Genomic DNA, 25,299 nt, shown 5'->3' with positions numbered 1-25,299 from the left:
TATTTGTTGTGTAGTAACTATTAACTAATACCCAAGCCCAATGTTCCCAGTTGATAATTACCAGCCCATATCCCTGATCGTGTGCATAATAATTTCTCATAACATTCACACAGAATTATGATCATATCATAGTTATAACCTAAACATCGAACCAACATTAGCATAGCTTAATATACAATCATCAATATAATCTAACATTAAAACTCAACCGACTCACATACATCATACCCGTTCGCAACTCCTGAAACACCTAGATCAATTATACACAGAATGATGTCTAGCAAAAACCCCAGTTCATGCACAGATAAATAGATCAATCGGTTTGTACACACAAAACATTACGTCACGTCTAATACACACAGTAATCCGAAACCAGCGACTATCATTATAATAATTCCAATCATGTGGTTAAGCAAAGTGTACAAGCAAATCAACACCAATAATCACACGAATACACACATAAGAAAAGAACCGAGATGCTATTTACTAACCGGCGATGCATAGAGCTAGGCGCAAAGGAATGATCCATAAGAGAGAGACTTCGACAGGGGGAAAGTCTATTGTCGTCGTGCGTCTAGAGGGAGTCTAGGGTTTTAGCTTACGTTTGATGGATGTAGAGGTTAAAACATCCACAACTGGGCCGCCAGTTATGTTGGGCCGAGGTGACGAAAGTCACTTATGTTTTGCCGGGTTAGTGGTGATGACAAAACAACTCATTTGGCAAAACTCTACTCGCAATAATTATGTCGGATCCTATAAACAGTGATTGGGCCAAGATCTTTTTATAGATATCTAGCATTGGCCACATAAATTCTCAGCACATGGCTTTGCAATTGGGATATCAATCTTCACGTGATATGTGATATGCTGACACAACATGTGATTTCAATAATTTGTGTAAGTTATGTTGTGTAAGTGGCCAACAACCTTGTGTAGAGTGCAATTTCATTGGACCTCAATCAGTACATGGGTCATAATTATATAGTTGGCTGAGATACACACATGGAGCATCAACTATCTTTAACATTCAACACACATTAAATGAACTTACATGGACCGATTAAAGTTGTCGGATGATTTATGTTAGTGGATCGAAATTTTGGATTGTCACAGCCACTGCCACTCTTTAAGCGATAAGCCGACCGCTATAGATCGAAACCCACAATTACCATCACTCTGCACAATTTGTATGTGACTGAGGTGTGGATAGAAGCACGGTGGAATGAACTTTTTGAAGTGCAAGAACATATTAACTTGTCCGACAGGCAGCAAAGGTAAGTCTGGTAGCTCTTCCTTTGATTTTGCGACCTTGTTTTTCGTTTTCGAATTCTTAGCGCCTTTCGCAATCTCGCCGAAGAACATAGGTGTTTCAGTACAATAACTTTGTGACTCGACAAACGAGCTGTGCCTGGTAGGTTCGATCGTTGACTCTTGTGTGCCAAACCCATCTTGTGAATCACTATACTGGTCCTGCGTTGTAAAAAAGCTGTGTCTAGAAGGCTCCGTAAACGAATCATCCTTCCTTTGTTGCTGAGCTTTTAAAGTTGGACGACCCCGTGTGTTTTTTTGCACAACTGGTTGTTTAAGCTTCGTCTTATTGAGCTGTACCAACTCCTTCATCTTTTGAATCAAGTTTTTCTTGAGTTCTCTCGGTTGAGCACTTAAATGTTGTTTGAGAAGCGCAAATTCTCCGTCTAAGTCGAAAGAGTCCACCTTGCTTGGTTCCACTATGGAGTCGAAATTTAACTTTCTCCAAAAAGGGTCTATCAACTCCAACGGGATCATTTCACCTAAGAAACATATCAACAAACAACATAAAACGTCAATAAGATTTTGCGTGATGAAAGGCTATGATTATAAAATGTAGTTGGTCGAATAATTTATTACCATTCGTTGTATACGGTTCCAACCGACACGCGCACGGCAATCCACAGCTTGTATACAAACGGCACGCGCATGTACGGTTATATAACTTTAATTTTTCTATTTCATTTACTTCGTCTGATATCAACTCTAGGCAGGCATGTGAAACCTTCTTTAGTAGGAGATTAAATATTGGTTTGTTATGATGACCCAATGTTCGGCTCCTGCTTGTTTCAATGCTGCCTTTGATTTCTGTCACCTGGTTTCTTATGAGCTTATCGATAAGTGGTACCACTTTCTCCAGGGTGTAATTAGAGTCGCCTAGGTACTGCTTCAAAAGGGCATGTTGACCCTCTGCCCTGTTCGTTGTACGTTGACCGAAGTTCAGATGTTGGTCGCTCCAGAACGAAACAAACCGGTCTCTATATGGTTGTAACCAGATTGAATCCAAATAGTTCATAATCTCTGTAATCAAAGTCAAGTGCAGTTAAGACAAGTCAAATAAATACGATTATTAAACAAAAATTATATAAAACTTATCGTCGGTTTTTTTGCGTGGCAAGTTTGATCGTATTCGCTCGTACCAGTAGTTGTAGTCATGATCGGTCGTTGAGTTAATTAGCTCACCCCACTTGTAAAGAAACCTATCCCATTTATCCTCTGTTTTAAAGCTTTTCCTGCAATGTTTGAAGATGTTTTGCTGTATGTGCCACCTACACAATGAATGTCTAGCCCTGGGAAACACGGTTGCACATGCGTTCATTAGGGCGCGATCTCTATCCGTTACTATTACACGGGGTTCCATAACACTGTCTAATGAGTGTTTCAACCTCTGTAGAACCATGTGAAGTTTTCCTGTTTCTCGTTGCTTACGAACGCATGAGCAATGCAAAACGACAACAACGTGGATGTAACACCGATAATCTGGACTAGCGGCATTTTGTACCGATTCGTCTTGTAGGTGGCGTCTATAAGCAACACATGCGGGAAGGCGCGCCATAACATGTTCGACTCCGGGTGAATGAAGAAAACATCCTCGACCCGTTCGCCGTTTTGAGATGTTCTATGGTAAAAAAAAACCCAACCTTCCCCAACCGGTCGAAAAGTATCTGCATTGGAGTCTCGCCGACTTGTTCCATTCAACCTAATTTGGCCCGAGCGTTGTATATGGTGTTTCTTGTTGAGACATTATGGGGGTTCTGTTCTTTAATGGCAGCAAGAATGTCTCGTGGTTTTATGTTCTGATGCGTCATTTGCTCCACCGTCCTCTCTTCTGATGGAGTCGGCCTCATTAGGGACGGATGACCCTCTAGATACAGAAATGGTTCGTGGTTATGTTTAGCTTCCTCAACCTTTAGATCCCAATAACCTAACCTCTTTTTGTATGCCCCGATCAGTTGGAACTTGCAACTGGTTTTCCTGGTCCCGCTGCGTCTGACCGTGGCTGTTGATTTGTACTCGCCGGCACAATCGCACGTAAGCCAGATTTTTAACGGCTGACCGCTACCCTGTTTATCGTAGATGGTGCGTTTGGTGACGAGGGCGTAGCCATTTACGCGTCCAACGTCTCTACACCACTCTACCAATTCATCCATGCTAGCGAATTTCTAACGAAAACACTTATATGTGTCAATTAATGATTAACCAATCGGTTTAGCTTTAGTATAAACGGGATCGGGTCAGTTTCAGGTTGAACCTACGAACCCGTTTGGGTTAACGGGTCGGGTTCGGGTCAACATGGTCGGGTTGGCGGCTTGACCCGTTACACATTTATACTATATTATGTTTTTTTAACAATATATTTTACGTCATAAATTAAATGGAGTGCGTATTTTTATGCCATGATTATAAGTTAAAAAGAGAAATTAACATAGATTTCATAATTTAAAAATGATATTATATATATATATATATATATATATATATTTGTGTTTTTTAAGGAAATTTTAACTTTAATATATTAATTTCAGAAAAAAATAAAAAATTCGGGTTTAATGGGTCGTGTTCGGGTTCTTATCTATGATACGATTTTCGGGTTCGGGTCGAGTTCGGGTTTGTGTAAAATTTTCAGGTTCAGGTTGGGTTGAACCCCCCAACCCGCGAACACGACCCGTTGAGCAACCCTAATCTAAGGTTTTAATAAAAATAACATCAAACGTAAAAACACTAAAATAGTTAACGTACAACAAATAAACGTATAATTAAACGTTATACCTGCTTGTTTTGAAACTCACTACGTTCCTGGTCAGCATTTGGACCCTCCGGCGGTCCATCACTTATGGGAGGAGACTGAGAACTATCAGTCGGTGGTCCAAAACTAACAGGAGGGGCTTCAAAATTAACCGGGTGTTGCGATGGATAATAACCAGCATAATTAGGCTGAATTGCATCCAAACCCCAAGTATCCTGACCTGCATCAGACGCAAGAATGGGATCGAACGGAGCATTCAGATCAAACATGCCCGCTTTGTTATCTTCATTGTTATCATAACTCCCCTGTTTCGCCTCGTTATCAAACACATTAAAAAAGTTACCCCAACCCGACATTATAGCGTAAATAATTTGAATACAGAAAAAAATAGAAGAAACGAATAGAAGTTGAATGAAAATGAATGAAATTAGTGTCGTTTATATAGAGAATTTTACGGAATATTACATCGTTTCAAATGATTAACACGCGAATCGAGGAATCTAACATCGAATCAAATAACTCGCACGAATATCGAGGAATCTAACGTCTAATCACATAAATCGCACGAGAATCGAGGAATATAACATCGAATCAGAGAATCTTACGTCTACTCGCACGTGAATCGAGGAATAATACGTCGCGTCAAATAGTAATAAAATAATAAAATTAAGGAAATTCATTGTATACGAGCCGTATAGATATATACGACCCGTATAAAGTAGTCGTATAATATATATACGACCACAGTATCATCTTATTCTAACATGGTATAGAATAAAGTGAACTGACAAAGGCTGCTGGCACAGCCTTTGTCGGTTCACTTTATTCTATACGGGCCGTATAACCTTATACGGCCCGTATCAACCATGTTAGAATAAGATGATACCATGTGGATTTATTAGGACCCTAAATTTATCCAAAAACAATCATCCTTTTAAGATGCAACTCAAGTCCATATATTTAAATTTTAAAGTTATATAACTTAATAATTACCGATAGTTCATACTTATCTAATTAATGTAAATATTATTTTGTAGCTATAAGTTTACCTAATTGGCTAATTGCTATATGCCTAATCTAAACATTTCAATAATATTTTTAGAACTAATAAATTAATACCACTGTTATTTAAATAAAATTTGGGTTCAGGACGTGAGAAAGTTGATGATTCAGTTTTCTTCTAATCGATGGTTCAAATGCTTTCATATTTATAAACTTGACAAACATCACAAATTTTGATCACACATAAAACAAAATTTTGTTCGGATATCAGAAAATGTCTTAAAATATCGTTTTATAATTGTTAAATCTTCGTTATTAACTATTTGATATTTCATTTACTTAACCCGTGTAATACACGGGGTTATAATCTAGTATCTAATATATTAATTAATTAATTAATCTATTATCTATTATATATAATAAATAATAAAAATTTGGGCTACGTGGCAGCTTCATATTGCATCTCAAGTTCTGTTTGGGCGGGAAAATGCTTCGGGTTTTTATTAATGAATATTCGTATCATAATACCCGCACCAAATACAAAATGGATAGATATATAATGATGTTTCTTTTCCTTTCTCACGTTGATCAAAAACCCTAATAGGCTAATTCTTTCTTCTTTTTGAATTGCTTTTCAATGATTTCCCCAATTCAATTCAAGTATCAGAAATCAAATCTTCATATTTCATTTCAAAATAAGATATCCGTGTCAAGTTTTCACATCTGAATCCTTTGAGATACAAAGAGAAGGATTGATGGAACGAGATAAATCGAAAGACGGATGTGCAAGTGTGGTTCCGAAAGGAGTTCCAGTGTACGACGGAAAATACATACATACAGTGTGCTCGGAAATCTATTTGAGGTATTTTCTAAATACTTTCCTCCGATTCAACCTGTTGGTTGTGATGCTTCCGGGCTCATTGGATAATCACTTCCCTTCAAATTCGCTTTAGTGTTTGAAATTCATAAGTTTCTAATTTTATTGAGATTTGTATGTATGTTTTTTCGGAATAAATTGTTCATGCTTATATGCTTATGAACACAGTCTATTTAACATCAATTCTCATCATGTTTGTGAAATGAATTTGGCATTAGTTGAAAATTTTGGAGCCAATTTGTGAAAATTATTCAGATTTATATGCTTTTCAAGTGGGTTTCTTCATTAGAACCGTTTAGTTAGAAAATTCTTAGTTTCTTTAGATAGTTGATTTTAGGTTTGTTTTGCTAAATTATCACTTATTTGTTTTTATTCGTAAAATTATGGTGTTTAATTATGAAATCCTGAGTAGATTAGAAAGTAAATTGCAGGTTAATTTTGCTAGATGGTTACTTATTAATTCAAATGTGTAAAATTATAATACTTAATTGCAGTTATGCTAAGAATTCTGAAACACATATTACAAAAAGGTAACAGGAATAGGAATGATATGAACTAAAGTGATCAAAAGAACAAGAACATGAGATTTGAGTCGGGGTGACATTCAAAGCCTTTCTGCATCTTTCTTGAATCTGTAATGGGTCAAATGGTTGAAAATGTTCTGAAGAAATTTGGTAGGATGACTGGAGCGGGTCAAACGAATTGAATGTCGTGTAAAATGTAAAACAGAACAAAATCTCCTAAATCATTTGACTTAGAATGTGAAATCTCATGTGTTTGACTTAGAATCAGGTGAAGGTGATTGAAGGTTGAATAACTATCTCCAATAATTGGATTCTGGCATAAAAAGTGGAATCCGGAAACAAAAAGAACAGTTGTCTATCGAGGTTTCTTTGAGTAATTTATATGTATTTTTATGCAGAAATCTAATTTTACATTTGGTTTTTTTCCCCTTTGTTGCAACCCCAGTTAGAGAATGCCTATAAAAGTGAGTAGTATCATACCATTTATGTGTTTGTTCTATTAATAGTTACTGACATATGTTTATTTATTTTGTATAATATTTTATTTGGTTTTTAAGTTTTTTTAATCAAATTAACGTGTTTTTTTTGGTTTCCAGTTCTTGCCACTTTATTTTTGCGAGGCTTCAATTTTACAACGTTCCCAAGCACAAAATTACTATTGCTACAACTCAATTTTTAGAGTGGAAGGTAATTCTTAGGAAAACTACAAATGGTTTCTTTTTCAAAGATGGATGGGCAAAAGTAGCTAAAGATATGTTTTGAGTTTTGGTATTTTGCTTTTTATTTCAGGTGGGCAATCTGTAACATTGGTTGGTTCAAAACTTATAACGTCTGGGGGAGAGCACAAGCATTTAATACTTTTGAATGACGTTAATTCCCTTGATCTAGAGACTATGATTTGGAATGTTGCCGAGACTACGCAAGTAGATTTGTACAACACTTTGGCAACCTCTGGTATATTTATGGGCATTGCCATTGTGCTATGGACTATGTATGTGTGGTTATGTGCTTAAGTGCCTATTTAAATTGTTTTTTATGGGAACCAAACAAAAAGGCCCACTTAGTCCGTTGGCTTTATTGTTCAAATTGCAGAATCTTGATGTGGATCAAATACTTTTGTGCATTATGTTTGGTTTTAAATGTAGAGTTCCTTTCAGTTGATTGATGAATAGGATGGAAAGAAAAACTCTGTGTTGTAGACTTTCTTATTCTTGCAGACATGCAATTCAATAACATTCCAACAGGTACCCACAATAACCAACAGATTCCAGGCCATCGTTGTCGATAGCGAATAGCGACAAGGTACCTATAGGCTACGTAGCGAATAGCGACAAATAGCGACTGCTATTTTATAAATAGCGATTACACTAGAAAAATAATTTTGAAAATTTTTATATGTATATTACATGAAAATACCCTTGTATATATGCTATTTTACATGTATATTTAATAAAAACCTATAAATCCAGCTATTTTATAGCTATATCTAATTGATATTAACATCAGAAAAAAAAAAAAAAAAAAACCTAACCGTCGCTAAGTTTGCTATTTCTCGCTAAGACCCATATAGCGACACTTGGTCACATGGCTACATAGCGCGCTATAGCGGTCGCTATAGCCGCTATTAACAACTATGTTCCATTTAGTGCTTTTAACCATTTCAGTCCAAAATTAAAATGTTAACGCCCTGAGTCCCTAGACACTTTTTTATAACCATTTGAGTCCTAGGGATTTAGGGCGTTAAACTTTTTGATTTTGCACTCAAGTGGTTAAAACCACTAGAGTAAATTACAAGTTTTGTCCTTTATGTTTACATCAAATTTCAAGCGTTGTCCTTTTGGCCAAAAGTTTACAGGCGGTGTCCTTTATCTTTCAAAATCTTGCACGTTTTGTCCTTTAGGCCAAACCTGGTTAGAAATCCCAGTTAAAAAATAGCATGTGCAATACACATGAGGGTAAACTTGTAATTTACTCATACAATTATATACTCGTACCTTATCACTGTGGGCCCCTTAAGCCAAAGCTCACCCGTCCGATTCACCGGCAACACCTTTTCGGCGGAACCAACGCCAGTATGTCACGCCGTACCGTCCGGTCGCCGATAACATCTCGTGGTTCTCGAATTTTGACAGAACCACAACCGTCGCTCCCGACGCGATTAATCCGGTTGCGAACGCTACTAATCGAACGCTACTAATCCGTAGATGTGAAACATCGGAACGATGCAGAGGAACGTTTGTTGATTATCGTCTAGCTGAAACCGTCCGATAATCATTTGAACCATCGAGATTAGATTCCGGTGAGATGAAATCACGCCTTTGCTCGCTCCGGTGTTGCCGGATGAGTACAAAAGCGTCGCCGTATTCACGGTCTTATCGATTTTACTGATTTTACCGGTTCCGGTGTCAGGTCCGATTAGTACAATCAGAATATTCGAATCGGAAAGTTTCGGAATGAGTTCAGAAGTTGTGAAAATCCATGAAGATTCGCTGAAGTTCAACAATGATTTATCAATATTGTTTCAGCAAGTTTATCCTTTAAAAAACAATATGAAATCGATTAAACATATTTGAAATGATCAAAACTTTAAATCAGTTCGAAATGACATGAGGGTAAAATGGGTTATAAATTGACTGAATTGAAGAGATCAACTTAGGTTGGTGAGGGGTTGGTGTGGGTTATAAATGGGGAAGTAAAAGAGTTGAGAGGGAATGATCATTTTACCCTTATGTGCATTGCCCATGATATTTTTTAACTGAGATTTCTAACTAGGTTTAGTCTAAAGGACAAAACGTGCAAGATTTTGAAAGGTAAAGGACACCGCCTGTAAACTTTTGGCCAAAAGGACAGCGCCTGAAATTTGATTTAAACATAAAGGACAAAACTTGTAATTTACTCAAACCACTAAAACACAAGGACTCAAAAAGTAATTTATTTTAAATACTATTTGTGCGACTTTTGACCCGTTTGATATATTTTCTTTTTAGTTAACTAAGTCTATTTTTATGTAGACTGGTGTGGAGCCCAATGAAATCGACCTGGTTATGACTCAAAATGGCTGTCAAGATCAAAGGTCGTCAAGGCTTTTTAAAGGCTGCATGGTGACATTGTATCTCTAAATACTGGCTAAAAGTTGTTTATGTGCATTGAACTTTTCAGCCAACATGACTCATTTTTTTTCCGCTTTTTGTAGGTCAACGGAGATGTTAAGGTCATTTTATTCTCATACGTATCAAGGGAAACATGGGTATTTAGAAGTTAACCGTGAAGGCATCTACTTACAACATGACGAAGATTAGTGATCGGGAGTCATTTGTGTTCCTTAGTTACTAATTTTTAGTTCGATCATGTCTCTTGCTATCTCTTATAACCATCCTACTCATGATATCGTATGACATTATAGACTGGGAGACCAATTGTGTATGGGTTGGGCCGCAAAAGGTAGAGTATGGAGTTAGAAGAAATGTTGAATGATGAACTTACGCTCAAAATAGCTTTTTCTGGCTGCCCCACTCTCAATGGTATATGGATGTCACTTTGTTTATGATTTATTAAGCGACTTCAAGGATATCGAATTTTAGGTTTCTGTTAAATCAAAGAGGACTTGCATCTATAACGTTGGATGTGGTAGGGCGTGCTACACCAACTGGACTAAGCTCATGTTACTTTTAGTAAATTGTAAATGTAATATTATTTGTTTTTTTCTTGATGTTTTTGTACACGGCTTATAAAGGAAACTTCATACCTAATGATACAATCCACTTTGTTACTAATTTATGCAATGCCACTTTATTTGCATTACTTTTATTGATACACGTATGATTAATGTAATTTAAATTTTCCTACCCGGGTTGCCACCCGGGTGATAACCTAGTATTAACATATAATAACATACCTAAAAATATATGTATATATAACCGATTTTTAATAATTAAAATAATTTTACGATCAAAATTTCTTTTATCTACATCATCTTTATCACTATAAATTATATACCCTTTAGGAATTATATCCTCAAACAAAAGTGTAATACGCATGTGTATTGCAGTTTTTTTTTTTTTTTTTTTGAATGACAAAGGTTACATTATTCCTACTTCTAAACTACATCCCATTCCAGGATTTGAACCCTGATCTTTTCTCCAAGAGGCAAGAGCCTCTACCACCCAGCTATAGCTGGAATGGCGTGTATTGCAGTTAAGAAAATAAAAAACAAAATGGTTAGAAACCTATAGAAAACTTGCAGATTAAATTTTGTTTATCAACTTTAAAGCTTTCATCTTTTTTCATTTTAGATAATTAATTCTATTTTTTATCAATTAATAATTTTTAATATTTGATAAAACTACTTTCAAGATCAACGGCATTGATATCATTTTAAACATTATTTAAAAGTATAATTATAATATATCTTTTTTCTTTTTTCTTTTTTCTTTGTGTTAGGACTATCTGGGGATGGGTTGAAGCCCATTATACGAGACCCAATATGAGTAATCATGTTACAATCCTAATAAATCTATCTATACATATAATAAAGTAAACCAATTTGAGACACATGGCAATCAATGAGACTATCTAGAAATCTATTTTTCCTCCTAAAATATAATCCCTTTAGTTTCATGGTTAACCCTAAATTCAAAATAATAATAATAATAATAATAATAATAATAATAATAATAATAATAATAATAATAATAATAATAATAATCTACTTGAATATTCTAATAGTCTACTTGAATATTGTGAATTTCATTTAAGTTTCGATGTTTTATTGGATAAGATTTGAGTTTTAAAAGAAGAATATTTTATTTTCGGTCAGATGTAGAAATAATAAAGTATATTAAAATAAATAGATATATATTGACTTTAAAATATATCCCTTTAGTTTCATGGTTAACCCTAAATTCAAAATAATAATAATAATAATAATAATAATAATAATAATAATAATAATAATAATAATAATAATCTACTTGAATATTCTAATAGTCTACTTGAATATTGTGAATTTCATTTAAGTTTCGGTGTTTTATTGGATAAGATTTGAGTTTTAAAAGAAGAATATTTTATTTTCGGTCAGATGTATAAATAATAAAGTATATTAAAATAAATAGATATATATTGACTTTAAAATATGATGTTACAAATAATATTGAATCCCTAAATTCAAAATAATAATAATAATAATAATAATCCTGAAATCTGATCTCCCTTCACATATCAATTTAATTTTATTATTATTTATCCGTTTAAAAAACATATAAAAGCAAATGTTTATAAATTATATATTTTATAGTAAAGATAAGTTTATAATTTCAAAGTAGAAAAATCACTTTAAAAACATAATCAACTTCAAATGGTTAATACCTTATCAACTTCAAACGTAATCAACTACTAATATATTTAGATTATTATAACAAAAATATTAGCACCAAAACAAAAAAACATATTCATTTATCGAACAACCAATTGATGAAAATCAATAGATTTATGAATATAAAACACGTATTAGTAATTAAAAATTATATTAAAATAAAATACTATATAAATTAATATTGTAAGATGAAAGGAGTGGGTGTCACGTGACATTATTTGAAATTCTTTATTTTATTTTATTATATAATTTGACATATTAAATAAAAGAAAAACTTTAAGGAACCCCGTGTATTGTACGGGTTGAATAAATGTAATTTTATATATCAAATTCATACTATAAATAAACTAATATATGACACGTATCATTCATTGGAGTCATCTATTTTTTATTTTCCTAAAGAAAAATTAAAAACATCTTATCTTAAATTAAAAATTTTAAATTCGAAGATAATACTTTGTTAGAAAAATAGAAGGATTCTATTTCAAATTCAAAGTAGGATACGATTTAATATTAATTTAGTATTTAATTAATATAAGATAACTATACAAAAGAGGCGGGAAAACAGAAAATTAGATGGTTCCAATAAATGACATGTGTCACACAATAGTTTACTTATCTCTTTAGTTTCATAGATAATCCTAAATTAAAAAAAAAATAACCCTAAAATCTTGGTAATAGTTAATCCTAATTTAAAAAAAAAAAATATCCTGAAATCTTAGTAACAACATTCCAAATCTTCAAATAATACATTTAATGAAAATATTCGTAAATTATCATTATTCATGTTACATCTTTTTTTTAAACATTGAGTGTCTTTGTAATTTACATCCATTCTATCTTTTTATTTATCATTAAATTTAAATGTAATGTAATACGTAAATACAATAATACATATTATACAATATATTTATTTTTGTATTATTTTTAGCGACAGTTTGATTACATTCTTCTCTGATAAATTTTATAATACTAACATACATCATCTTTATATTAACTTATTTATGTCAATTGGTATATAAATGTCTCCCTCTTTAGTTTGTATTTACAAGAAATATTTATTAAATAGTTTAAATTGTTCAACCCGTGTAACACACGGGGAACTAACCTAGTAGTATTATATAATAAGGGGTTAGTGATTTGTAAACGGGTTGTAAAATGTTAAGCAACGGAAGCGATAAACGAATATAACAGTTTTGTAATATTTTGAAAATCTTTCACCAATGATGTATTTGCGAACACATAAGAGATTAAAAGAACAAGCGAATATTCAGGGGAGAAGCTTTATTCTCACTGATCTTTCGCTCGTAATGCTAATTTTTACCGAAAATTTCCAAAACAAATTGTAGTGTAAAATATTGGATTTTTATGAATCCGGCCCTCACCGCGGCCCCCACTAAGTTTTTGTTCAAGCCCCGCCATTGTGTATGTTAAAACTGCAACCTTTGATGCATGCTATGGATGAGTTGGTGAAGTGCGCTTGACAAGGAACCGGATGATTCCATCTATACGAATCCACACCAAACATATGACGGTCCAAGCAGTAGTAGTCTTCACAACCCGTGAACAAGATAAAGATAAACTAGTAAAAATCAAGAACTCATTCTTGAACTACACTATTCATTAGCAAGTATTTACATGTCGCTTTGGAAATTACATACAACCCTTTGTATGTAAATGAGTGAACAGAAACAAGTTTTGAAAAACACTTTTCTTATGAGTATTATGTGAGCAAAAACAATTCTTGAAACCCTTTTCAAAAACTTCCAATTACATAAGCATGAACTTACTCACGATAATATAGCTCACAATCATTTCTTCAAAATTGGTTATCAGAGCATCTTACTTTAATTTTTTAGTAAACTTCCGTTTTGCTTCCTGTGGTTTGTTCACTTTAATGGTTTTGCCCCAAACCTTTAAAAATAGCTATTTTCCTCTAATAGTTTGCTATGATTTTTCCATTTTGCTCCCCGCCTCTAACTCCATCCAAATTGTCTGTTTTTCCATTTTGCTCCCCGCAGGGAGCAAAATGGAAAAACCATAGCAAAATATTGGAGGAAAATGATTATTTTTAAAGGTTTAGAGCAAAACCATTAAAATGACCAAATTACTGGGAGCAAAACGAAAGTTCACTCTTAATTGTTTGAAAAGCAAACCAAACGAGAGACTACAGAACCCAAGCAAAAAAGTTTTTTTTCGGTCCACTCATAGTTGACTAATACCAAAACCTGGACTCACCACCACACTCTTCGAAATTATTCCATACCATCATTTCTAGAAGGACATGGCATGATGAGTTTAGGCCATACATCCCATATATGCCCATATACATCGAAATGGCATAAAACCACTACAATAACACAATAGAACAAGAAAAAGGGTTTCAAGTCATATATGACTATATATATATATATATATATATATATAGAGGCTAGTTAACGTACAATAGGGTTTATCATACATTACGTACGTGATAATTCCAGCCGTCAAATCTTCATCTCCCATGCGATTTCATACCTCTATGCGAACTGTACGAACTGTGCGAATTCAATCTTCCACATGCGATTTTGTCCATCTACACACCCCATGCCATTTTTCACATTACCCCATGCTAACCATTTTTTCACATGCGATATTCAATCTTCCACATGCGATTCTACACACCCCATGCCATTTTTCACATTACCCCATGCAAGCCATTTTTTCACATGCGATATTCAATCTTCCACATGCGATTCTACACACCCCATGCCATTTTTCACATTACCCCATGCTAGCCATTTTTTCACATTCGATGTTGTCTATCTACACACCCCATGCCATTTTTCACATTACCCCATGCTACCCATTTTTTCACATACGATTCATTTGCATGGGATTTCAAACATGCGATTTCATTGCATTTTCAAGCCATGCGATTTTATTTGACTTTTTATAAAATGCGAAGATTGAATTCGCACCCGATCGAACGGCTGGGATGATCGCGTACGTATCGTACGATAAGCCGTAATGTATTTTACACTTTTCCTATATATATATATATATATATATATATATATATATATGTAGTGGAGAGTTCAAATGAGAAGAAACTTTTTGTAAGACCATGTGTAGTGGTTAAGAAAAATAATGCCCCCACCATGGGGCATTATCCGACACGTGGCAGTCTAGTCAGCATGGGGCGTTATTACAAAAGTGGCGTAGTGGGAATAATACCTAATAATACCCCTTCCAATCATTAAAAAGGATTAAAAAAAAGAATCTTACACTTGGAATGCCCCCATTGGCCAGTCAAACTCCTCATACTCATCCAATTTGTATGTTGAGCGTTTTTAATAAAACGCCGGGAACAATTTTTTTCAAAAAATTTTAAAAATAACGCCCCATGTAATGGGGGTGGCGGCGTTTTTGGGCGTTTTTTTGCAATTTTTTTAAAAACCACGCCCCACTACGGGTGGTCTAAGAAGAAAAAAGAATAAATTTCAACCAATGAGAATGCTTTATTTTACTTTATTTAATGTAAGTATTTAATGTTACTATAAGGGTAATATGGTAAACCTACAAAGATCATTAATTAGTAGTATTCCTCTTTAATAGCTAAATACATTAAAATTTGTAACTTATCTTTAAAATATATATTTTTTCAAAAAATAAAATAAAATAATTTAAAGTGTAGGATATATTACAATGTGTATGTGATAAATTACGGGTTGTGTAGGATAAAGTTCAACATGTGTAGGGTAAATTTCGAAAGGTGTAGGGTAACTTTTGATGTGTGTAGTTAAAAAACATTAGTGTGAATGATGATAGTTTTTATGATTAATTAATTAGTCAAAGATGATAATAAATGAGATAAGTGAAAAAGTATTTAATGTTTTGTAATTATATCCTTTGTTCTTTTTCTTCTCATTTGAATTTTCTTCTCAAATGAACCTTACCCTATATATGTATATATATATATATACATAGGGAAGGGTTTAAATGAGAACACCTATCTTTTGTGAGAACCATGAGAACAAATCTCATCCACTCATTTATCTTCCCTTATATTTTAATGAAAAGGTTAAATGCGTAATTCTACCAATCTCCTTTTATTATAACAGGAAACATCGTACATTTGATTCAGGGTTTTCAATTTTCCTTAGACAATATGAGTTGATCATCAAACATCGCATTGATTTCTTTTACTTAGAGTTTGAATTCTTCAATTGTTTCCAAATCAACTTCATCGATTCCTTTTGGTGATTTCACCAATTCCATGTTCAGGTATCTTCATTCGTTTTTTATCCAATCATTCTATTTTGCCAATTCTTCAATCTGTATCATGTGTTTGAATTCTTCAATCGTTTTTCATACTTTGATCTGCTTGTTGATTTTTTTAATGGTGGTGTAGTGTGGGTTTTAAACATTTGATATGGATCATATGTTCATATGTAGATTCATACAGTGATTCCAGAAATTAACCTAAAGCAAATGATAAGAATTAACCTAAACCAAATGATAATGATGTATTTCAGATGTTGGGTTTTGTGTTTGATGGGTTTGTGGGTAATGGTTTGATGATGATGTATTCTTTGTTTGGTAAAATGGGTGATGCACGCTATGTGTTCGATGAAATGCCTAGGCATTGTACTGTGTGATTGACGATTTTGATTTTTGTGTATGCAAAAATTGGGGATGTTGAGATGCAAGTTTGGTTTTTGACGAAGCATCGGTTAAGGATAAAGGAGTTTGGGGGGGGGGGTGCTATTCTAGGAATCAATCGGCTTGTTCAATTACTAGTTAATTTGTCTTTTTTTGTTACATTTGATGATTTGATCATGTTTTTGGTTGGTTAAACTATTTTTGTTTATGTGCTTAGTCCAACAATAAAGTTTAAGCAACAATCCAACATTAAAGTTTGAGTATTGTTAGCCATAGTGAACTGTTAATGGCCACAAGCCAGATCAGTTAGCTATCATTCAACATATTATTTCATATTCTCGATCCATTAGCTAACTCACCCAGTTATAAAATCTGTTTATGATAGGGTGGTGCAGGCCTACTAGGAATGTTTGATACCCCAAAGGATGCGACAAGCGTGTATGACGTTGCGGCAAAGTGACTAAGAGGGTAAAAAACCAGCTACAACTTTGAGATGTCATCGGTGTTCCAGAAGAAAAATAGGAAATTCTGGCGGTTGTAGTAGTAGCACTAGCAACAACATGAAAGTTAGAAGTACCAACATTCAAACAACTGATTATATCAATGTAGAAGTCAATTTGATTGTTGGTGGTCTATTGAAAACAAGAGTATAGATTGTTTGTATGCTTTATTTAGTGTATGTAATTACTACTTGTGTTTTATGTTTATTCATTTGGTGGATTATTTATTTTTCTATTTTATTATGTCATTGGTTCAACAATATTATATGTACGAGTTTCTTTTCTTCATATATGCTTATTTAATTTACTATTATTTACACACGTGTAAACCTCCCTATGTATGATTGTTTTTTCAATATTATGATTTACACATGTGTAAACCTTGATACATATGGTTATTTTTTTAACCATTATGATTTACACATGTGTAAACCTTCATATTTCTATGCTTAGCTATTGTAACTTACAATGTGTAAACCTTGTAATTTACACATGTTTAACTATCTTTTCTTTCTATTTTACCTATGTTCATTTATATTACATATGTGTAAGTGTATGTTTTACACATGTGTAAATTTGTCATTGTCAATTATTTGCGTCTGAATTACAAATTTGCAGATGATTTATTCTATTTCACCTGTGTTAAGTTGTATTAACATATTTAAGTGCTTGTTTTACACATGTGTAAATGTCTGTTTTATACATGTGAAAATACTGCCACTTATTTGTTTCTGGATTACACATTTGCAGACGATTTACACATGTGCAGACTATTCACTGTGTTTAAGTGGTTGTTTTACACATGTGTAAGTGTCTGTTACATGTATAAATTACTCACTATCACTTATTAGTTCTGGATTACCCAATGTGATGGAAGCACATAAACCTATTTTGGGTATGGTATTTGCTAAAGAGGAAGATGCAGCTTCGATGTATCAGTCTTATGCTTATGCTGGGAGATGTGAGTTTGATATTAGGTCTTATGTTATGTCGGTTTAACACATGTGTAAGTTCCTGTTATAAACATGTGTAAGTGTTCATTATGACTTTTTTGTTTATGATTTACATACGTTTAGGGGTATTACACATGTGTAAATTTGTTCCCTGTCATTTATTTGTTTCTAGTATACACATTTTCAGCTGAATTACACATGTGTAAACTATGCCTTGTCACTTATTTGGTTATGTTTTACACATTTTCAACTTAATTAGACATGTGTAAATTGTTCGGTGGTTATTTAATTGATTTTGTTTTACACATTTTCAGCTCATTTACACATGTGTAAATTGTTCCCGATCAATTAATTAATTTCTGTTTTATGCTTTTACACCTTATTTACACATGTATAAACTATGAATTAAACAAGATAATATAGAATGCAAAAGGGGACGGGACGGTAACCCAGTAGATTTTATTGATAACAAAAGATATTTACAACCAACGGGCATTGGGCTTCCCCGAATATACCCCAAGGTAAACACTATCCCAAAACCGTTAGCTATGGTCTAACAATTGGAACCTATCAAGGCCTCGACCATGAGCTAAACTAGAAATAGAAAAAACAACCTATTATAGACTTAAAGCCACACCCGGCCAAGTCTAACACAAAAATAAATCTATACAATCAAGTTTCAAACAACCTAAACCTTCAAAAAACAAAAACAATCAAACACGACCAAAACATTAAAATAACATCTAACGCATAACATCCGAGAGTCCATCTTGACCTTCCCAAAAACCAAAACTCTGAAGTCGACCAAGCAACATCATCATCCTCATTCCTCAACCCGTCTGAACTCCAAACAGCCATAAACCAAAGAATATCCAAACCCAACTCGATTTTCACATTCCCAAACCAGCCATACATCCAACCCCACCTATTAACAATCAAAACCAGAAGCCCATTTATTGCCCAGCCCCAAAACACCAACAGAACACAGGATCAAATGGATACTGGTCACTACACAACCTAACTCAATCAGCCATATGCCAACTGACCACAAGCAACAATGTAACAATACTACCCAACAATCCATTGCTTTTTTTGGTTCAGCTCCTTTTGTTAATATCTTTTTCCCCTTGTTTCAAATTCTACTCCTACTCCCCAAAATTTTCTCTAATCTCTCTCAAATCAAACCCATTCCAATTTCAGATTCAATCTAACTACTTATATAACTTGAAATCATCAACTCCGCATACAATCACCACCACCAATCCATCACTATCCATACAACACACACATAACAAACCTTTCACAAACCATAAATCAAAGAACACACTTCAATAACCTAAATCAGTAACAACATTTGTACTTGTGTTGGAACAGATGTAGTGGATGGTGATGGCGATTGTGATGGTGATGGTAATGTATCAAAAAGGTTAGAATTTTGATTTTTGCTTTGATGAAGTCATGAGTATCTCTCTCTATAAATCAGCATATTATTAAGTAGCAATTGTTAATAAATTCTAACTTATCAAAATAAACAATAAAAATTGGTGTTTAGCATATTTGTTCCAACAGATGGAAATGCACAAATATGAACAAGAAGTACTCATTTAATCAACCGACAAAGTCTTTATAATGATTATGTGCAAATAACGTCTTTTGATCGAATACAAACCGTAACAAACTTATCACTAACGATTACACAAAACCAAAACCAAAATCAAACTAAGAAAAAAGATTAAGATTAGGGCAAAAAACTGAACTAGAAAGCTTAAATCACATAACAAATCGACATAATTTAACAACTCACCAGTTAAATCGGTTCAAATTGAGACTAATCAGAGGTTTTCGTCGTGATTTTGGAAATTGAGGGGATTTTTTACACAAAGATCGATTCAGGGCAGGGATTTTTGAGATTGACCATGCGTTGTTAGGGGAGGAATTTCTGAGAGGTTTATGTTTTTTGAGTTTTGACAATGATACCCCTTTAGTATTTTAATTTATGTTTTCTCCTCATTTAAACCCCTTTAATCTTAACCCTTAATTTAGAATGATCTATGGATGGAAATTGTTCTTAGTGTTCTCACAAAAATCCATGTTCTCAAGATAACCCTTCCCTATATATGTGTATATATATATATATATATATATATATATATATATATATATAGGGTCAGGATTTAGAGAAAACGGTAGAAAGTGTGAGAACGATGAGAACGCTTATTGATCGTCCGACAAAACAATCTATGGACTAGATTGGCGCGGTGGCATTTTAGTAAATAACACCAATTTTATTACGTGGACGCGCGTCATTAAGGGTAAAAGAGTAAGAAACCGTTCCTCACATAAAACGCCATTGAAAAATAAAACGCCAAATAAATACAAAACATCGATTTTATCACTGCGTACATTTTTCTGCGTTTTTATTTAAGCTCTCTGGCTACAAAAACGCCATAAAATATGAAACGCCATTATATATAACGCCAAAGTTTACATCCGGATAAATGTTAGTTACATTTTATGTTATAGAAATAACATCCCGCCTAAACTAGGCGCCAAAAAAATTCTATAAATAGAAACGCCTCACCAGCTTCCTTTTAACACACCAAAAAAAACACACAGTGGTTGCTAAAAAAATATACAACTCAATGTAAAACGCCAAAAAATACAACGACAGCAAACATCTTTTCTTTGATCCTCAGTAATGTTCTGCATGAAGCTTCATTTAATGATTTGTTACGTGAGTGAAGAAAAATTTTGTTGTATGAGATGGACAAAATTGAAAAAAGAGGGACTGATGACACCCATATGTCATACTGTCATCTTTGTTTCTGAAGAAGGTTTGGATGATAAGAAGAGACCTATACCAGTATAAATGCTACTTTGGCCTCAATGAATATAATGAAGACTACAAGCAGATAGCATCCACCCACAGGGGGTCACTCTATGTCTCCAACATCCACAAAGACACTTCAACACATGAACAAAGAAAATAAACAACGCCAACCCCAAAACGCCATTTATTTGTCACATTTTGTTGAGTTTCAAAAGAAAAAAGAGACTGATGACACTGAAGATTTAAAATCATAAATTGCTTCTACTTTGTTTTTTTTTTTTAATTTTCTTTATCTATTGTTTGTTTTGTAATGTCAGTTAATAAACAACAAAATAATATTAATGCTATAATGAAAAATATAATAAAACGCCAAAATTAGCAAATACGAGTAAAACGTCATAATGCCATAAAAACGCCCCCAAAAAACTACCAAACTATATAATAAAATTAATTTGAACAACTAATATTATAAAAAAAACGTGAAGCAATGTGCAAAGAATATAAAACAAAAGAAGTATAATAGTTATCTAACCGCCATTGGAAAACAAAACGCCATAATTACAGCCGTCAAAAGATTTGACGTGTTACACCATTAAAACAGTTGAGTCTGAAAACAAAACACGGTAAACTGCAAAAAACAGTAAAATGAAACGACGGAAAACATAATTACTAAGATTTATTATATTAAATTTATTTATCTTTTTCAAAACGCCATAATTACCTGACATACGCGGGGAAAAAGAGTCAATATAAAAGAAGACCATGAGAACCCAAGCTCAAACACGCCAAAAAGACTAAAACGCCAAATATTCTCCAAAACGCCAAAAAAATTAAAAAATGGCTAAGCTTATTGCATGAAGGTTTGAAAGGAAAGAGAAACGATTCATCATAAAGTTCTCTGACAGGAGAAGGGTAAAGGTAAGAACAATAAAAGCCATGACGGGAATGACTGAAAATGTTCAGAAGGATATCCTGGCCTTTGGGGTTCCAAGAGACAACGATTGTGAAAGAACGAGAACTGTAATAAAAAGACTAGAGAGAAAGTTTCCAGCAGAAGATGATGATGATGATATTGAAGATACTCATATACCAAAAATTAGCAGTTGAGTATTGCATGAGCAAGAAGAGACACTTGAAGTGGCTTATAAAAACGGGGTGCAATATTCAAGGCCAATGGAAGAAATGTTGAAGACAGGGTTGCTATCTGTCATTGAACAACTCTGTGATTTAACACCTTCAAACGATCCAAAATCCAAGAATGCAGAAATATTAAATAATAGGCTGCAGCAAAGAAGAGACGAGCTAATGGCGTTATACGCAAAAATGAAATTTGATGATGAAGAATCTGAAGAAAGTGATGAACAAAGCGATGGGTACATCTTTGATGTAATCCCACATACGGAAGACTATTAGTTTATTTTGATTTTCGCGTTATTGTAGTTTTATAAAATATTAATCTATGGAAATGAATTATTAACAAAAAGATACAAAACGCCAAAAATGACATGGAAAAAGCCATAACGCCAAAAAATGACATGGAAAAAGCCATAACGCCAAAAAATTAACTATGTGACACAAAAAGAATTAATTCAAGAAGAAGAAATCTGAGAAAAAACAGTAAAACACCAAATAATTAATAAATCTACAAAACACCAAAATTATCTTGCACGCAAAAAATAAAAAAAAAAGCATGTCAAACGCGAAAATCGTGAAAGGAGAAGTATACTAAAAAGACAAAAAAACCCCTCGGGCCCTGATCATGCCCCACGCCACGTGTTCGGCCAGGATGCGTTCTCAGCTTTCTCACACTTTTGAGCGTTTTCTCCTGATCCCGTTTCCATATATATATATATATATATATATATATATATATATATATATAGGAACAGGAGAGAACTTCTCAAAGTGTGAGAACGGTGAGAACCATTCTCAGCCACAAGATCTTAGTGATTTATGGTTGAGATTGATACGGTGGCATTTTTGTAAATAATATGGGGCCTTGGAACTACCAGGAGGGGTAAAATAGGAAGATCTAAACAAAGGTGTACATGCTAATCACATGCTATTTTCCCGCATCATATTTAAATGACAATAACTTTTTTATACGTGATTATTTTTCGAAAAAAGTTACACCCTAAAACTCAGCGTTTTTTTATCTTTCCAACGAGTATACTATTGATATACTTTTTGAAAAAAAAATTAACTGGGTTTTATGGAGTTTTTCTGAACTGGGTGTTTTATGGCGTTTTAGACTATGTATTTTCATGGCGTTTTTCTGAACTAGTTGTTTTTATGACGTTTTAACTAGTTATTTTCATGGCGTTTTTGTGAACCGAGTGTTTTATGGCATTTTCAACTGACCTTTTTCATGGCGTTTTTCTGAACTAGGTGTTTTATGGCGTTTTAACTGGGTATTTTCATGACGTTTTTCTGAATTGTGTGTTTTTATGGCGTTTTATTTGAATACCTAGTTCATGTGAGTGGGTTTTTTTTGACAATATTACCCCTTAATGTAATTTAGCATTAATGCCACATGTCACCACCAAAATCGTTCTCACCGTTCTTACACTTTTTACCGTTCTCTCTAAATCCTGACCATATATATATATATATATATATATATATATATATATATATATATATATATATATATATATATATATGAGTGAGGATCCTGCGGAAAGTGTGTTTTTCCTAGAAAGTCTAGGAAGCGATCTGGTCCATCCAATGGGTGTGTTTAAGGGTTGAGATTAAATCAATGGCAATCTTGTAATATTTGAGTTTAATTAATTGATTGTTTTAAATGAGTAGGGGCAATTTTGTCAATGGCCGTGTTTTTAATCAATCAAAAAAATTGTCAGGCAATCACAACTCCTATTTTCACACGAATTTCCCTCTCTCTCTAAACCCACATTCGGAAACCCCCAAAATCATACCAAATATACCTAAAATCATGGATGAAGATAAGAGATTTTCCTTGTTCTATATACGTAAGATCAAGCTTTCATTGTACTACGTGTTTTACAAAGTGATTACGGGTGATTCTTGTTTGTCATTGACGGTATTTTGTTGGTTGCAGGGAAGAGATTCAAAAAGCAGGAAACTTTGGAAAAGGATAGATAGCAGCGGAACAGTTATCGAAAGCCGATCGAAAGCTGGGGCGAAAATTGCTGATGTAAAACACATTATGATGTAATGTGATCATTAAAAAACACAATGTAATGTAATGTGACATAGACAATAACATAAAACACATTCAGAGTGTTAAATTGCAAAAAACTGTTAAAACACAACCTGATTATATAAAAAACACAAGTGTATGAATCTGAATGCTAAAACACAACTGTATGAATCTGCTTGCTGTTAAAACACAACTGTATGAATCTGAATGCTAAAACACAACTGTATGAATCTGCTTGCTGTTAAAACACAACTGTATGAATCTGCTTGTTGTTAAAACACAACTGTATGAATCTGAATGCTAAAACACAACTGTATGAATCTGATTGTTGTTAAAACACAACTGTATGAATCTGAATGCTAAAACACAACTGTATGAATCTGCTTGCTGTTAAAACACAACTGTGTGAATCTGAATGCTAAAACACAACTGTATGAATATGCTTGCTGTTAAAACACAACTGTATGAATTTGCTTGCTGTTAAAACACAACTGTATGAATCTGAATGCTAAAACACAACTGTATGAATCAGCTTGCTGTTAAAAGACAACTGTATGAATTTGAATGCTAAAACACAACTATATGAATCTGCTTGCTGCTAAAACACAACTGTATTAATTTGCTTGTTGTTAAAACACATCGTCAAGAAAACGGAGATGATACGAACAGTATTTGAATGGTGATGATGAACTCGGAGATGGTGGAGATGGAGAAGTGTTTGATGATGACGATGACGAAGAAGGAGAAGGTTGCGAAATACAAAAAATATTGGAGAAACAGTTTCCATAATTATAGGCATTGTTAGTTAATAAGAGATAAAATTCCAAAAATAAAATAAAATGTCAAATTACACAAGTGCCCTTTTAGTTAAAATCCCTCCATGCCATGTGTCACATTCTTATTGCTTCCTAGACTTTCTAGGAAAACCCCGCTTTCTACCCAATTCCTCCTCATATATATATATATATATGGAAAAAGTATATCGTACATTACGGCTTAACGTACTTGACATACAACAACGTGCGTGATTTGTTCTATAACATGCGTGATTAATGTTTTCAATATGCGTGATTATTGTGTTTCAACATGCGTGATTTTGGATTTTTGAGTTATAACATGCGTGATTTTAAAATGAACGTGCGTAATTACCTGTCGTACGTGATGTACGTTAAGCCGTATTGTACATTTACCTTCCTATGTGTGTGTGTGTGTGTGTGTGTGTGTGTGTATATATATATATATATATATATATAGGAGCAGGATCAGGAGAGAACGCCTCAAAGTGTGAGAACGATTCTCAGCCACAAGATCTTAGTGGTTTGTGGCTGAGATTGATGCGGTGGCATTTTTGTAAATAATAGGA

General features: G+C 33.6%; 2 protein-coding genes across 3 annotated transcripts; one reads left to right on the top strand and one right to left on the bottom strand.

Annotated features, from left to right (window-relative positions):
• Positions 1 to 594: 594 nt before the first annotated feature.
• Positions 595 to 4,806, bottom strand: LOC110889832. Of its 2 annotated transcripts, none has more exons than XM_035979643.1 (3): positions 4,078 to 4,806; positions 1,888 to 3,470; positions 595 to 1,790 (listed from the first exon to the last, which is right to left on the bottom strand). In XM_035979643.1, exons 2-3 carry the CDS (start codon positions 2,321 to 2,323, stop codon positions 1,108 to 1,110), a joined length of 1,119 nt encoding a protein of 372 aa, XP_035835536.1. In that variant the 5' UTR covers positions 2,324 to 3,470; positions 4,078 to 4,806; the 3' UTR covers positions 595 to 1,107. The 2 variants fall into 2 exon arrangements, with proteins under 2 accessions (XP_035835536.1, XP_021993085.2); XM_022137393.2 differs by having other exon boundaries at positions 597 to 1,790; positions 4,078 to 4,801.
• An 848-nt stretch (positions 4,807 to 5,654) lies between these two features.
• Positions 5,655 to 7,622, top strand: LOC110889833. The gene is made up of 4 exons (XM_022137395.2): positions 5,655 to 5,918; positions 7,054 to 7,144; positions 7,247 to 7,411; positions 7,603 to 7,622. Exons 1-4 carry the CDS (start codon positions 5,838 to 5,840, stop codon positions 7,620 to 7,622), a joined length of 357 nt encoding a protein of 118 aa, XP_021993087.1. The 5' UTR covers positions 5,655 to 5,837.
• The last annotated feature ends 17,677 nt before the right edge of the window (positions 7,623 to 25,299 follow it).

This window comes from Helianthus annuus, chromosome 11 (genome assembly GCF_002127325.2).
Source record: "Helianthus annuus cultivar XRQ/B chromosome 11, HanXRQr2.0-SUNRISE, whole genome shotgun sequence".
Taxonomy (NCBI): domain Eukaryota; kingdom Viridiplantae; phylum Streptophyta; class Magnoliopsida; order Asterales; family Asteraceae; genus Helianthus; species Helianthus annuus.
This window is presented reverse-complemented; position numbering and strand designations above follow the sequence as displayed.

Excerpts from the sequence above, each read along its gene's own strand:
- LOC110889832 (XM_035979643.1), bottom strand. The coding sequence starts at position 2,323 with ATGAACTATTTGGATTCAATCTGGTTACAACCATATAGAGACCGGTTT. Across the intron at positions 1,791-1,887 it reads GGAACCGTATACAACGAATG|GTGAAATGATCCCGTTGGAG; the intron begins GTAATAAATTAT and ends TATGTTTCTTAG.
- LOC110889833 (XM_022137395.2), top strand. The coding sequence starts at position 5,838 with ATGTGCAAGTGTGGTTCCGAAAGGAGTTCCAGTGTACGACGGAAAATA. Across the intron at positions 5,919-7,053 it reads TGCTCGGAAATCTATTTGAG|TTCTTGCCACTTTATTTTTG; the intron begins GTATTTTCTAAA and ends TTTGGTTTCCAG. Across the intron at positions 7,412-7,602 it reads CAACACTTTGGCAACCTCTG|AGTTCCTTTCAGTTGATTGA; the intron begins GTATATTTATGG and ends TTTTAAATGTAG.